The 17126-nt window shown below is 39.6% G+C and overlaps 1 protein-coding gene across 2 annotated transcripts in view; it reads right to left on the reverse strand.

The window, feature by feature from the left end:
* Positions 1-2334: 2334 nt before the first annotated feature.
* Positions 2335-17126, reverse strand: part of AGPAT5 (1-acylglycerol-3-phosphate O-acyltransferase 5) — a 41362-nt gene continuing 26570 nt past the window's right edge. For both annotated transcript variants that reach the window (XM_017739286.1, XM_017739285.1), the window contains 2 exons: positions 6515-6638; positions 2335-4867 (listed from right to left, as the gene is read on the reverse strand). In XM_017739286.1, the coding sequence (XP_017594775.1) occupies positions 4642-4867; positions 6515-6638 (350 nt within the window). In that variant the 3' untranslated portion in view covers positions 2335-4641. The remainder of the gene's footprint in view (positions 4868-6514; positions 6639-17126) is intronic.

Consider the following 17126-nt stretch of genomic DNA (forward strand, 5'->3'; position numbering starts at 1 on the left):
GCTCCCACCAGCAGCTCTGTCACTGCATGGCCAGAAAACTGGCAGCAACTTCTGCCCCTGAACATCTGCATCCTCTGTAGGTTCTCTGGGACCGTCGGGCAAACAGGTTGAAATGGCTCTGGTTCGAATTAGTCACACAGGGAACACAAACAAAGGCATCAAAATGTCCTTCGAAAACTGAGTTCCCACGGAAGATAAAAGGCTGTGGAATAGTTTGTACAAGCCTAGCTAATGGAGCTTTCACATCACAAATATGACCCAGGAACAAGTCACTGGTTTCAGGGGAGTGTCTGGCCTTTGCCTTTACTCATGGCCATGCAAACTGCCAGTTGGTGAAGGAGCAGGCTCTGGCACAGGCGGGAGGGAGGGAGATCCATCTCAAACGTCCAATATAGACATCACAGAATAGTTTGGTTGGAAGACACCTTAAATACCATCTAGTTCCAACCCACCTGCCACGGCCAGGGACACCTTCCACTAGACCAAGTTGCTCAGAGCTCAACACCCCCTCCCTCAACAGCAACACCTCCTTCCAGCCCACCAGCAACAGACCCCTGACTTTCCACTGGCATCTGCCCACCAAATGCCAGTCCTCCAAAGGAGAACATATTAGGAGGAGGTGGGTGGCAGTGGTCTGTCAGCAGTTTATCAGGCTGAAAACAAATAGGGAAATTCTTTGGGTCCAGGAGAATGAAGGGAACCCAAGATTTGCATCGGTCTGAAAAGTGCTGAAGGACTCCTTACTAGGAAAAAGAGACTGCAGTCAGCTTGGGGTAAGGCTGCACATCTGGGACTGAAACTGGCCAGGTGGGAGAAATACTCACCATGCTGACAGGGAAACTGGTCCTCACACAGAAAACAAATTTTCCCTGGAATCAGTCAGATGTGGTCGTGCCTGACTGGAGCTGATGTTTCTAAACTTTGTTTCAGATTATTGTTGCTCTTCCTTCTCTGGATATGCTCTGTGTTTTACTTGTGTAACTTTTGCCATTATACAAACTAAATTAATTTCTTCTTTGGTCTTGTGCTCAGTAAATTGCACAACATATTTTACTGGAACCACAGAGCTCCAAACTGATGAGACAGGCAGGATCAGGCAAACAAGGACAAGAGAAACCCCACTGCGTTCGCTTCAAGCCCTTCCACTAGAGCTGCTCTGCTAAAAAGTGACCTAGAATTGCAGGTTAGGACCAAACTCTGATTTCCATATTTAGAACGGAAAAGCATTTATAAAGCAGGTGTCAAGATCTCAAACCTGTTAGCTGGTTTTCTATTATACAGTTGAAATTTCTGTCATTAAGTGTTTTTTATTTGGAGGTGGTGAAGGGAAAAGTATCTTTTTTCACTTTAAGCCAAAAATCCCAAACCTGCTCATGGTCCCCTTCATTATCCAAACACAATAGTTACCTCTCTCTCCCTTGAAGTAACTATATACATTCTCTGCATGCTAAAATACCAAAACAATCAGGGGTCAGCTTTTAAATACTGAAAGAAGTTTTACAGGTATGCTACATGTTGACTGAAAGGAGAAAAAAAATAAGTATTACAGTAAAATGCCTCAGAAGAGTTAGCAAAGGACTGCATCTGGGTGGAGCCCCTCATGTGTCCTCCTCAGTCATTTCTTCACTCTGGTATCACACAATGTTTTGTCACTTCGCTTTTTGTGTTCTCCATTGAGTAAGTTAATGCTTCCTTAGCCCAATTCCTTCCCCAAAAGTAAACACAAGGATGTCATTGTAGAACTAGCATTTAGTGGTGGTCTTGCAAGTTTTACATACAGCTTATGCACACGAACAGAGCGGTACTTGTGGGAGGGAAACAGCTCTAATCAGAGGCACTGATACAGCTGGCAGTTTTTGAACATAAAGGTCCTCCTGAGATTTAACACATCACTACAGCTTTGGTGGCGTTGCTACCGAGATACACTTCATGTATTTGTTTCCAGTATCTCTTCCCTGTCCCTGCATTCGTCCACACTCTGCCACTGCTGTCAGGCCAAGGCCTATCTCCACTGAGGCCAATTCCTGGACAGAAGCATGGTCCTGCACACAAATGAACATCATTAAGGAGCAGCAAATGGTGCAGGTGCTCAAGGGTGAAAAGCTATTGCAATTCGACTGACCTGGTGGTGTGTTGCATTGGAACACGCACAAATCAATTCTAACACATTTCTGGCTGCATGGGAAAAAAAGACAAACTTGTTTTCTTTCAATTGACTACTTCTCACACAAGTCCTTCTCTTGGGGACTTAAAACCACACTTGTAGCCTTTGTTTGAACAGTTCCAAGTTACAAACATGAAAGTGCAGAAACAATTGAACAAGTAGACAGGACAGAAAAGTTGAATGAGCATTGGCTCTTCTTATTTTAATGAAGAAATATTTCAAGTTAATATCAGTGCATATTTAGAAATAGCATGTGATACTCCCAATGCCAAATACATCAGCAAATTACAGTTTCAAAACTTTATAAATTAATGGCAAGGAAAAAAAAAAGATTAACATAGAGAATAACGTTCAAAATAAACATCCTGTTTGCTGCACTGTGTCAATTATATTCCTGGTACTTAAACAGCAAGAGATCCAATATTTCACGGTAATTAGGCTCTCCAAAATAGCAGTTATTTTCCTACAAATGAATTGAGCGGTTTGCATTTATTTTTGATGTATAATTAAATGTTATTCTTAGCTGTTACAAAGAAATTTAGTCATGTCAGAGTAAAATTTCATTCCACGACTGAAAAAACTCACACTAACATAGGAACGTTGCCTTCTGGTTATACCCACTAGTAACAGTCAGCTGAGAATAGGAAGAACTACATGAAAGCACATTTGGCTGTTACATAAAATGGCTTTTTTTTTTGTTTCACAGCCTCATAACAATACTGTTTTTCAACACTGTTCCCAGTCATTGTTTTTGAAACGGTTCATCAACATATCCTGAATCAATCACCGATATAAATAACTCCAGTGACAAAATCCATTATGGAAGGACACAGAACTGCAAACTGAAAGTTGTACTGGATGATTTTAAGGTGGAACTGTAATTCCTCTGTAAGACTCTGTTTAAGAAAAAACAAAAAAACAACCCCACATGGTAAAATCTTTAAATAACTGGCAATGGTGGAATCTGGAAAACTGAGATATAATTTTGAGAGATGTTTAACTCACAATGGACTCTAAAGCAAGACAAATCATACACTGAAGCTAGAAAGAGATGCACATTTAAAGCTTGCAAGTGTGATATAAAAATATTCTCTAGTTCTTTAATTTTGATACAGGGAGTCCAATTCCCTAATGGAAGAAGATAAAATACATCTTCTTTTCTTCCCCATCGCTGTACATACAGACTGCTCCCTTGAATCAGGAAATGGCTTTCCCCAACAAAAATACCAGCCTTGGGAATCACAGACTTTCACAGGGTTTGTTGATTTTGCTTTTTAAAGTATATTTTCGAGCAGGTGAAATACTGATAGGATATGCATTTCGTTCACTATTAACTACTGTGCAAATCATATACATCAACCTCATAACTTCAACCTAAGTACAGTCTGCATGGCCTAGAATGACTCAGAATCTAGTGGGATACTACAGCAGAGATGACTGCCAGCCTATGAAACACCAGGCTAAATCAGGTTAGTGGGAAAGGCACATGCTTCAGATTTAGCAGGAACACCTGAAGGTTCCTCATTACTGTTCCTGAAGTTACTGTGATTCTGTGCACTTCCCAAATGACAAGGTTTGCTTCCAGAAAATCGTGAGGTAATAGGAAACTTCTGCTTATGGCACATACACATGGAAGAGTGTGAGCTCAGCTGAACACTCATGGTGCAAGGGGTAATGCAGACGCAAGGGAGGCTATGAGGGTTCTGGCCAGAAACAAAGACTTCACATTTCCTTACACCGCACACATTCCTTTTATGCATAAATACGAGGTGCGCAAAATAAGCTGTTTGCTTGGTACAATTTAATGTTTCGCTTATGTGAAATAATCACCTAATACTGCAATAGAATCAAAAATCATGCACTAGATAAACAGAGCTTCTTCCCCATGAACAGCAGTTCTCAGGAACATTTTATTCTGCTTCTGGTAACATCTCATGATTTGCCAGCTTTCACAGTCCCTTTTACAGAACACAGTATTTAGCGACAACTGAAAAGCAAAATTAAAAAAAAAAAAAGAAAAGTTTTGATTTTAGTTGCGATACAGCTGGGATAGATGCAACAGAGCTGCTGTAATGCACCAAAGAGTAACAAAAATTCAACATGAATATCAGAAGAATAAATATATACCCTAAATTAATCTCTGTAAATACATTCACAGGTCCACTTAAGACACCCTTATGCATAACTCACACTTCTTCAGATCTGCAGAGAGAGATGGATGTTAGTTCATGGGGAAAGCAATTTATCATGAGACTCGGTTTATCTGTCATTATTCCAGCAAAAATCAGTAGCAAATTTGAAAATCTACATTTATTTTCCCCAGACCAACCACACAGAGGCTTAAGTCACAAAATCTATTATTTCCAATATTCAATCAATAAGGCTTTATTTACACTTTTTTTCTATAAAGTCAGGAAAAAATTTAGTGCAATGTGCAAGAAAAGACTGCACATTTCACTGATCAGAGACTAACATCATTATGGTTTAATGCTAACCCACAGGCAGCCAATTAAAGTTCCATATATCCATGTTTTTACATAGAGTTTCCTTCCAGATTCTGTCAGAAGCATACTAGCAGTCAGGCCACCTAAAAACAGCAAAGATGGCAAAGTTTTCTTGAGGCTTAGTTTGGAATGAACACTTTTCCCAGGGAACTTATTTCTTCTTTTAGAATCCTTTGCATCGTAAAATTCTATTAGTAACCTATAAGCAGAGAAAAAGGAGATGGTCAAAGTCAGACAGTAGCTTAAGACATTTTAAGCAACCTTACTTTCATCCAGTAACTGCTTCTAATCACACATTTTTAACAAATGATCTCATCATATGCAGCAGCTCCTCTGTAACAAGTTCAAATAATGAGTACACCTTACGCATATGATGCACATCAAAATACTCAACCTGAACTCTTGTAAGCATTAAAGCCATATTTTCCTTGTGGACCAATTGCAACTGTGAATATAAAAGCGGACAAGAATTGTTTTCATTCAGCATTTAGCAGAAAAGCCCAGAGCAGTGGGCAATATTGTAGGACAAAACAATGCACTGAGCACCAAAGGAGGAGAAAGAAGTATCTTCATAAAATAAACTAATAAATAACAAGGGCTCACAAGACACTGAGTATATTGGAAGCATATATATATGCCAAGAGTAAGATGCTATGCCACTGGCTTAGTAGTAATTTCTTTCCTCCTAGTTTTAAAAAACAGTAATAAATGGATCTGGAAATTCTGGGGTTTTGTTTTAACTATCTCTAAATTTGCCTGACAGACTGATCTGGTCCCAGGAAAGATGCTCCAGTGAACAGGAGCTTACAATGACACATGGATGATGAGGGTTCAGTTTTGTTCATCTTACTAGACCACTAAAGGGACAGACACTGCACAGCCTTTTATTTCATGTATCAGCTCCTTATCTATTTAAATTAAATTCAGACTTTCTATCTTTCAAAAGTAAAGGAAAGAAAAGCTTTTGTGATCCTAAATGTCTAAGACACTTTAGTAACAGTGCCATGTTTATAGATAGTCATGTTAACTTTTAGATGAATTCAAAGTTCACAGGAGAAGTGAATACATTTCTCACTTCCATGGAGTGTGAGACAGGCAGAATATTAAAGCAGAACAGAACTGAAGAAGTGGGACATTTCTGTCTCACTCAAAGTATTCAAGGATTTAGAAATTAAACAGATTCAGCTCCCTTAAACTGGACTTCAGATCTGGCAAATTAAACCATCATTTCTCAACCAATACTTAAATCCTACATTTAGGCACAAAGTCCCTCAGGAGAACAAGGTCCGCCAGGATCTGCTGCATATACTCAGTAGTGATCTTATCTGGAGATATTGGAGGAAGTCAGGCACTTTACTTCTGCCACAATTCAAAAATGGACAAATGAAACTTCTACATCACCTCGTTTCCCCAGTGAAGGCAGGAATTTTGGGGTTAACTGTGTTTTTATCCAGTTGCTGTCTGGATGAAAGATTCGTAAACAATTATGGCAGAAGAGATTAGATCAAGACCCACCCCTCTCTCACTCCAATTTAACACTGATTACAAGGGCAGAATGACACTGCTTGTTCTTGTTTGCCTACCACAGGCATCTTACATTCCTGCACAGGACTTAACTAGGAGAAGATGAATGGAGAGTATTCAGATGAATACAAGTCTTGCCTGGAACATGGACTCACACCTCTTCAATCTAAAATATTATATGCATAGGAGTACCAACATCACCTCTCTTCAGAGAGCCCTACAGCTGGCACTGCTGATAACACAGAAATCATGGCTATATCTGTTAATATAAAATAAATAAGACAGATTCTTGAAACAGAAAGTTCTGCATATTTCTACTCACTTATCCTTTATTTCAAAACGTTCATGAAGCCACCTTCTCATATACATCTGCTCTTCTGGAATGTCCTTCAGTTCAATTCGGTCAATGAAAATATGAACTCTTGGGCATTCCTTACACAGAAACTCTAAAAAGAGAGCAAAACAACACAACTGAGTCACAAAAACACTGAGTTACAAATACACCCAAAAAATCGGACTGTAAGTGCCTTGGAAGCCTAACTTCACTGCTCAAAAAGCCTTCCCTCCTTATGTTGGGATCCTGAGCACTTCACTGAACTTATAAACCATCTGGCCTACGCACTTGAAATGGTGGACCATTATCAGGTACAACATGGAAGAACTGTCCTAAAATGCACCTTGCTAACTGTAAAAGGCTGTGCTTGAAAACATTACACTCTACCTCAGTTGCAAGCTACTCATTCAGCAGTGTGGAATGCAGTAATTTTGATGTCATAAAGTTATCCATCCTGAAATTTTTTTAAAGCTAGTAATCCTCTTTGCTTGTCCTTTTTAAAATCTAAATTTTGTTTGCTGCTGGATGACAAAATTGGAATTACAGTGATATCCCAAAGCATTTCCAGGAGAAAGTATGCTTCAATTTAAGCCATAACCTATAATTAAAAAGTGTAATAGGGCAAAAGACTCAGAACCAAATGCTGCTTTCCATTTTGTATCCCTTCATTTTTCTTCTGTCTCACAGAGCTTGAGACAGCCCTATTGCAAATTGCACCCCTCTCCCCCCCATTTCCTCAATTTGTCCCTAGACAAACTTACCAAGCAAGCATTAAGGACAAACAAAACTCCATTACTCAAATGGCCTTGTGGGATTTCTTACAACTAACAAGTGGTAAAAATAGTGGGCATGACTACAGTACTATACTGCATATTGTAAATGTGAAATCCTGCGCAGTGCGTATTGGTAACCACTTGCATTTATCAGTAACAAGGGGTGCTGCAGTAACCACAGCATCCCTGGAGAGATTTGCATGATGTGAGGATGGAAGTCCTCAGAAATTTGGACAGTCATCCTGTTTTGAAAAGGGACCAGAAGTGCCTTCCTACAATACATACAGGGCAACAAATGTAACACAGACTGGGTGGTCCCTTTAGGTTGTTGACATTTTTCGGACAGCAGTGCAGATGCACAGAAGACTTTGACCCGTAACTGTGAGGGGTATCTGGAGGAATGAATGTGCAAATAAATTGTTACAGCATGAACATCTTTATTGTTGTCTGCCAAAGCAGATATCCCCCTATTTGTTTTTCATCTTTACAGGATTATTGATTAGTAAGGACTTCGCTGTAAAAACAGTCCTTATCACATACTAGAAATTGCCTTAAGGAATTTTAAAAGCCTGTTTTCATGCAAATGTGTGTGTGTGTGCTTGCAGGGGGGAGGGAAGGAGAAGAGATAAAGAGATCCCTAAAGTCTTGAGGTGCTTGGATGCAGAAATCTGTAAGGTGCTGTGTGTGGTTCTGTCTGGACATCATGCAGATTTATGAACATCTAAAGTATGTATTAATATGTAATGATTAGGAGAGCCCTTCACCGAAGCACAGCATAAAGGGAGCAATATGGCCTCACACCATCAGCTGGAGAGCTGGATGAGGGCTCCATCCAGGCATGAGTCCATCTCTTGGCCATGGAGCTGCAAACACAGCTGTTGCCAAGAGGTTTCTGGTAGAACCTTCTCCTACCTACAGCTATTAGATGGCAGGCAAGCTAAGGATTTGGAGTCCAGAATGATGGTACACACAGAGATTTTCTTCAGGTTTATATGCAATGCTTTTACTAACCACAAAAAAATCACCGGTCATTTATCTAAAAGCAGACTGTTCTCTTGCTTTAATGTGAAGAAAGGATTTTGCAGGGCTGTTTCTCTAAGGATGCTATCAAGGCCACTACATGAAGGTCATTGACCGTATGAGCATCTAAAAGCATACTATTAATATCTTAAAATGACAGATGTATTATCCATGCCTTCAATGCTTATGATGTTCATTGATGTACAAATCCTCTTTTGAGTGGCATTACCTATGAAGTGGAACATTCTAACAATATGCAAAACTGTATCTAGAAATCAAAAGCCCGGAAGCCAGATATATGGTCTTTTTCTGTACTAGACTCCTATAAAAACATCTAAGGTATGCATATTCAGTTAGAGCTGAAGATCCAGCTTTAAAAGATACTTAAAACATTCTGTGCATTGTATAGTGTATGTTTCGTTTGCTTCATAGCACATGGGTTGTTCTGCATAGGAACAATCAAGTCTTTACTGATGTTACTTATAACTCAGTTATAAATTATTAAGGAAAATTAGAAACCAATCAAAACTCAAGACATAAGTATTTCAAAAGAAACACCTTCCCCCACCAAAGCTGAAATGTAGCAATTCTACAAATCTGCTTGGACAACAAAATCCCCTCCTCAAATACTTGAGTGTTGGTTCTAGCTTTCTACCTTATGCCCAAGTTCCAATGCAAGTTGATTCTTACCACTTCCCACTCTGGTGTTCTTCAGCCAATCTAAATTGAATCCCTGTATGTGAAGATTCTAAAGGTTTGTCATTATTTCCCACCTTTGTGAATCCCAGTGCTTTCCCCCACAACCTCACCCTCCCTTTTGAGTTTGACTTAGTTCAGCCTCACTGAGGGCTGTGTGATCTGCTACTTCAGGTGCTACCCTGGGGAAGGTCATGATTCCCACACATCGATTCAAAGTCCTTTTATCCAAAGCCTGGGTATTCAGGACATCTGCAGATGACATTGTAATGCATGCAGTCAAGCAAGTCAGGTAATCTGACTAGTATTTAATTACCCAATTCATGTGAGGGTCAAATGCAACTAACCCAACTTTTTTGCCCCTAATCTCCAGTGTCACAGCAATCACATAAGAGCACCAGTGGATAAGGATGACATACTGAAGGTTGATTTTTAGAAGAAACAGCTGGATTTTATCACCATAACCACTAAAGGTCTGTGGTGGTCCCATGACCCTTAATTTCACATTAGCTTAACTCCCAAAAGACTTATGTAATTAAGCTAAGAAACAAAATCTTATTGAAGCAATTTATTATGCGCAAATTACATCCAACTTCAGGGACACTAGCCCTTAAGGCCAACATCTGATGGGCTTTTCAGATTCCTAAACTTGCCAGAATTTGTTATAATTAACAGCAGGAACAAGCAAGCCTGAACTTTTCTTCAAGAGACAAAAGAGAAATGCAAATAATGCACTACAAGCAAACATTATGTTGGGGACAGCATTAGTCAAGAACCCTGTACAATTTGGGTTAAATGAACACTAACAACTTGTGTGGGAGCCAAATGGACTTTTGTGTGGGAGATAATTTCCTAATAAAACTTTCTATCTGGCTAAATAACAGATACAAGCAGAGAATGTTTGTAATGCTTTTAGTGACCAAGCACAGCAGAAGGAAAGAATTGAAAATAATAAAGTGGATTGAGTATTTTTTGTTCTTGAGCTGTGACACTGCATTCCTCCTTCAGTGGGACAGAATTCACACTAACACAGGGCTGCAGTGGGGGATTCACTGCAGCACTGGGATTAACAAATGAGGTGCAACAGCCTCCAGGAAAGGAACTGAATCCACAGCATTTTTAATTGCAAACCAATATTTGGGGCTCCCACAAAATTCTTTCAGTTCTCAACTCCTCACCTTAAAAAGCCAATTAACTATCTTTGGAATTACCAGCATTACCAGGAAAACTGAGGGGGGAGAGAAGTTCCGAAACATAGACATATCTGTAACTGAGAAGGGACAAAAAAGTGGCCTCAGACCACCTTCCCCTTCTGAACCATGGAAGTTCATTTCACCACTCCAAATTATTTGCCTTGTCCCTTAAGAAAGTTGTGACAGTGGTGTTAAACAGATATTCCAGTTTTCAGTTACTAATGAAGTCTATTTTTATATGCACTTTAAATATGACAGCAATAAATAGCTCAGGTTTCAACCTCCTACATTGGCTCTTCTACTGAAATGTACTTGTTGCCGAAGTCCTTCAAAATTAGGAACAAACTGAGGCCTGACTTAATTTTGTCCACTTAAAGAGTCCCCAAATCTTTCCTGTTTTAACAGATTTCAGTAATGTTTGTGATCTACTGATAGTGATATCATTGGAAAATAAAATCTGAATAAGGTGTATTTATTCTAAGTAACTAGCATTTCAAATGTGTAAAAATACATCTCTTCAGTAAGAGAACATTGTGTGTTGTGGTTTGTATAGTTTTACAGGCAAAACCACGACAGCAGAGACATTCCTCTGAACTGTAGATGCTTTCTCCACTTCTTAAACTTGCATTAGTCTGGACTTCAGTGTTCAGCTACCAAAGCAATTTGTAAACTATCTCCTCTTAAAAAAAGAAAACCCATCTCTCCACTTCCATTTACTTTTTACCCCAAATTGACAATTAAACAGCAAAACAAACATGAATTTAAGTGCTGCATTGCTTCTCAGCTTCATGCTTTCCATCATCCCAAGTCGAGCTGACAGAAAACTATTTCACTACTTGCTCTAACAAAATAAAGCAGCAGTAGAGCAAAGTGGCACTAGACAGGAAAGCAAACATCCTGGGCCAGCCGAGGGTGATCGCAGGAACTGCCCCAGGCAGCAGCAGAGGAGCAGCGCCAGCACCTGCGGGTACTGCGGATGTAGGGATGCGTGGAGGAGATGTTGTGCAGCCTAGACTGAAGCTGGCAGCCAGGAAACAAGCCTGGACCTGAGGAATAGCGCTCTCAGGAACACTGCCAATCCCCTGTGCAAGGCCTGACAGGCACACAGAGATCAGTGCCCCCATGCATGCACAAGGGGCACAGTGTAAGGAGCATACAGCTCAGGAGATGGGGGATGTTTTGAAATGAGAAATGGGATGCACCTGAATCATTATTAAGCCAGGGTGCTGGCCGTGAAAACTGAAAAACTGGAGACTGTTTCAACTGGTAGTTGGGCAAGACTGAAAGTCAGAAAAAGCAACTTGTTCAGATGGATGTAACATAAGGTGGATGTGGCTAAAATTCATTGTGAGGGCAAAGTTCAGAAGTGCCTCTGTGCCAACATGAGAAGCCTAAATACAAAGACAGAACAAGAATTACTGGGACTAAGAGATGACTCCTTCCTGTAAGGCAGGCATCCTGGTGGGCTTGCAGGAGTGGGCACTGTTACCAGACTACCAGACTTCTAGGAATGACGGAAGAGGATGTTCAAATGAGGGTAGGGTAGTGTGCATGAACGATTATATAGAAGTCTAATAGCTTTATATAATAAGGAGACAAAAGCACAATAAAGTCCTTGTGGATGGAAAATCCAGACTCTACTAGAATATATATTAGATAAATAATTAAATTACTTCCAAGTAAGTTTAATAATAGTGAGCAGAAACTGTGAAGCTGGACTGAGATCTGCAAGTTCAGGACTGACAGCAGGAGAGTGAGATTCCAGCTACCTTCACTGAACTGCATTGATACTTTAGCAGGATGAGGAGGGGAAAAAATCCCAAATAAACACAAACCAAAATGAATCAACCAATTGGGCAAAAACACCAGAGATGAAAAAAAAAATTGTTTCCTGAAAGAACTAGTAAGTAAGAAAACCCACAAGAAAAAGATGCTGTTCCTGGTGTGGTCTTGCTCTGCAACCACAATACAATTAATTTCAGTGTTGTAGAAAAAGAATCCAGCACAGAAATGCAGAATTCTTGGGGGTTGCCTCTTCTCCCAGGCAACTAGTGATAGGACAAGGGAAAATGGCCTCAAATTGCACTATGGGAAGTTCAGGCTGTATGGATATTAGGAAAAATGTCTTCACTGAAAGAGTGGTCATGCATTGAAACAGGCTGGCCCAGGGAAGTGGTGAAGTTGCAATCCCTGGAAGTGTTCAAAAAAAAAGCAGATGTGGCACTTTGTGATAAGGTTTAGTGGGCATGGGTGGTGTTTGGTTGAAGATTGGACTTCATGATCTTGGAAGTCTTTTCGAACTTTAATGATTTTGTGAATTAAAGGAAGTACACAATGGGAGGGAAGGCAAAGTGTCAAAACACCCTAAAATACACAGTCCAAAAAAAGGCAACCTGGAGGCTACTAAAAAACCCACCAAACACCAAATCCCAGAAAAACTTGTAATAGAAACTCACATAAAACATGTGTAACTCTGCAAAAGGAAAAGCCTGTGTGGGTCTGAAAAACATCTGTATGGCTTTAAAGAGAAAATCAAGGAGGCTACCATTATACTCCTACCTTCTCTGCTTTGAGGAATGGAAAGCTTGTCCAAGTAAGGAAAAGCCACAAAACTGCTCATGCCAAATGTAAATGTAAACTTAAGAGGACTAAAAATGAACTTGAAAAATGGAAAGGGTGCTCTATTTTAACTTTTTTTCAGTATATAAAAAGCAGTAAACTTGATAAGACACTGGTGGGGTTGCTGGATGACTAAAGTGTGAAGAGCAGCACTCATGGTCAAGTATAAGCCCTTGCAACAGAAGCTCATATATTTTTCATCATATTTCATATATTTCATATATTTGCTTGCATCATTCTTTCTTGTCGAAAATGTTTGATTCCTACACCCATTGCATTCTTTGTAGCAGATCATTCAAAGGAACTAGATCAATAAGTAAACATACAGAAAGTATTAGACTAAATATAAACAAACAAGTCAGATGTCAGGAAGTCACCAAGACCAGACAGCATTCATCTAGAAGCTCTCAAATGTGGAATTTAAAAACAAAGATGCGTAACCTATCAGCACAAACAGCCATTGTGCCAGAAAAATAGGGAGTTTCCCATCTACAAACAAGGACTTTAGAGATGATGCTGGGAAATACAGACCAGAGTCTTACATCACTGGGTAAGATAACAGGTCTGTAACAAAATCACTGAGCACATGGATAATCACAGTCTGTTGAAAAAGATTTGGTGTGGATTCTGTAAAGGGAAATCCTGTCCCACCAACTTGCTGGATTTCTACAACAGTGTCAAGGACCAGGCGGATAAAGGGGATTCACTGGACATGATATATTTGAATTTTCATAAAGCCCCTGACAGGGTTCCACACTGAAGGCTATTAAAGAAATTAAGCTGCCATGGGATTAGAGGAAATGATGTTTTATAGACCAAAAGCTGCTTAAAGGAGCGGAAGCAAATGGAAGGACTTAGGGATGGAAAAGACTCGGCGACTGGGGTCCTCTGAGGATCAGTGCCAGGACTGGTTTTACTCTGTCTCATGACTGATGAGATGAAGAAGGAAGCAAACTGTGAATGCTCCAGTCTTTCACATCTCTTTCAGAAGACCCTGAGCTCTTTTGGGTAGTCAAATGTTGGCTGAACTTCAAAACGATCTCAAAGCTGAACAAACAGGGTGAAAATGCGGCAGCCAAGCTTCAGTGTAAACAAACATAGGGAAAAAAAATAACCAAAACCCTGATTACATGACGCTTAACTTGGAATTGGTGGTTACAATCTGGGAGTTGCTGACCCTTCTGTGAAACCATCCTCTCAGCAGCAGCCCCAAATCCCCCCAATACTGGGCAGCTTGAGGAAGGACATCGAGAACAAGGCAAAGAGAGTCACTCTACAGATAAAGATTATGAATCCACATTTTAAATACAGCATGCACTTCCAGTCTCTGTATCTGAAGGAGGATGTAGTGGACTCAGAGAAGGCCACAGAAAAGACCAACTAAAACATTTAAGGAGGAGAAGTACCTCCATTACAAACAAGGAGACATTAAAAAGGCCAAATTTTCAGTTTGGAGAAGGGAAGCAGAAGGAAGGATATGACAGTTTTAAAAAAAAAAATAGATATAGATATAAATAAATCCTGAAGATGGCAGGTAAAAACTATAGCTCCACAAATCCTACAAATTAAAGGGTAAATAATCACTTGTCTGTATCTTCCTGAAGATGCTGAGATCTAAAGAATATTTTAAAATTATTATTAGAAAATGGTATCTATAGTTAGCCATACTGATATTAGCACTGGAGAGCAGCAGCATGTCATTGTCAGTTGTCTTGCTGATCCAAGATGGTCTCTGATGAAGACCTACCATACTTGCTCATTATAGCTCACTGGAACAATCTTTAAGTGGCTTTAAGCTGTTATTCTAACAGATGCATTCTGGCCTTTGTACTACTCTGTATCAATATGTAAATACTGCATGTTGGCCAAATTAGCAGGAGGTTTCCTACAAAACTGTAACAGTTTTGATCAAGAGGCTGCCAGGAACAGAACCTAGATCAGGTTAGGTCTGTGGATTACATCTAAAAGGTATCCCACCACTGCTAGCTGAAAATGAGCAAATTTAGGAGATACCTGTGTCTTCCCTGGAACATCTTTACAGTTTCAGAAGTGAAAAAAAAAATTCAAACTATGCAAGTAAGAAAAAAAGGCAACAAAAGACACAAGGAGTGGACCAGCTCAGAACTATCTTCTCTCTAGCAAAAAACCAGGATCTGTTAGGAACTATGCCAGTACTGCTAGGATTGATGTTTTTGCCTTTCTTTCAGACAGTCTGTTTTGATAAACAGAGAATAGCACCAGAGTAGAAGAAAAGGACTGTGATGCATAAAACCCCCCAAAAATAAACACAGACTCTCAAAGCAGCAACATATTTTTGGCCAAACCTGACAGTGTGAAGAAGTTAAAGTTGTTTTTGTTATCCTTAGGGTTTAGATACACTTATGCATAAAGATCAGGAGTTCCTTGAGCCTTTGTAAATAAATGCTGCTTGGGGAGTGGAATGCTTCCTCTCACATGTGCATGAGGTCCAGGGTGCAGGGTAATTTTATGAATCTCCAGTGTAAATACTTTCAAGAGCCTCTTGTGCAGCAGAGGTTTCCTGAGGACTGTGTGTTTTCAGTGCACAAATTCCCAAAGGGAAGCTACAGATGCACTACAGGTGCCTACCTTCAGTAAGAGCTGCTTGGGAATAACTGAGATACACAATAATCTGGTTTACAATCAGAGAACACATGCCTGGGGCTCAGAGGGAGCTGCAGGGGGTCATTACCCCCACCCAGGGGGTGTGATGCAGCACACACAGATGCAGCACACACAGCTGCAGCACCCACAGGTGTCTGTGATTTGGCAAAAGTTAGAATCATTTAGGGTCACCTGAATCTTGCATTCCTCCCTAGGCATCCGAGTTTGGGTGATGGTGGAGACAAACTGAGCTACAGGAATTCCAAATACAGTTGACATCTTTGTGTCCTTGTTTTCAGATGGATAAAGAAGCAGAGGTGCTACTCATGCTCAGACTGACCTTCATTTTTTCTGATGAACTACATCAAGGCTTTCATATGTTCCCATAAACTGATGCTGCTCTTTGGTGATGTGTTGTTTTTGACCAGAAGTACAATGTTTAATTCTTACAGTATGAAAATACTTTGCATTTACCCAGACTGTCCTTATCTGCAGAATATTGATACATATGCCCTCATCTGTGTTGAAAGTGCCACTACAAATAAGTCATCCCCAAATTAACAGACAGGTTTTCATGTTACTCAGACTACTTCTAATAGGGAATTACAGGGGGTCTAAAATGACAGATCTAGTCTTATGGAGGACAAGTGAAAATGCATTCAGTTAAAACTGAATGACAGTTTACTTACTCTGTGGTATCTGGTGAAATCATGTTATTAAAAAAGTTTTATTTTAACATTTTGCACAAAATAAAACTAGGGTTTTCCTTTAAAAGAAAAATGTTGTATAGAATATCACAGAATTTTTAGGGTTTGAAGGAACCTCTGGAGATCATCTAATCCAACCCCCACAGAACTATGTTGCCAACTACTGTTGTTATCAAAATTCCTCCAAACATCTCAATGTAAATTTTACATATTGAAATATGAAAGGTAATTATTACTTAAATTCTTCTTGAACAGATGCAGAATGACAAGTTCTTGATGTGAGGCTTACTGTACATGCTAAAAAGCCATCCTACACTTGATACAAATTTTACCAGTGCTAATGTCCAGCCTGGGGTCTAATCTACATCCTTTCTTTGGTTACTCTAAAATAAATGACATTTGCTCTTCAATATTCTTTCATGCAATAGAACATGACAGCTAGCAGAGATCTGAAGAGATTATGAGTCATTTCATCACTATAAAACTTACTTTGGACTGTTTTATACTTCTTTTACTGTTTATCAGCTTAATAATTTAGCTTTTTAATTCTTTCAACACATCTGTGTAACCATGTGCTTCTTATCATTCTTTGGACCTTGAAAGACAATTGATGTGAACAAATCTGGGCCACAGTCCAGACAAAGACTGTTTTACATTGCTCCAGTTCCTTTTCTATAGTCTTGTACTTCCCTAACTGGGTCCTAACAAAAGTGTAAGCTTTTGGAAAAGTGTATTTTCCCTGAGGGAAGTTAGGCCAGTCTGACCTCCTCAAATCACACTGATCAAAGTGATGTACAGATCTTCAGAAATACACACACACACAGGCTTTCAAACTGTTTGTTCTGGAACTGATATACAGCAGAGTCAATAATTCTCAAGAATTCCTCTGACTTCTCTAAGACAGAGTCTATATGTACTTTGCTATTTTTATTCAGTGTTTATCATTGTCACATGCTGGTATTTCACACAC

The sequence above is a fragment of the Corvus brachyrhynchos genome, unplaced genomic scaffold (assembly GCF_000691975.1).
Source record: "Corvus brachyrhynchos isolate BGI_N302 unplaced genomic scaffold, ASM69197v1 scaffold136, whole genome shotgun sequence".
Taxonomy (NCBI): Eukaryota; Metazoa; Chordata; class Aves; order Passeriformes; family Corvidae; genus Corvus; species Corvus brachyrhynchos.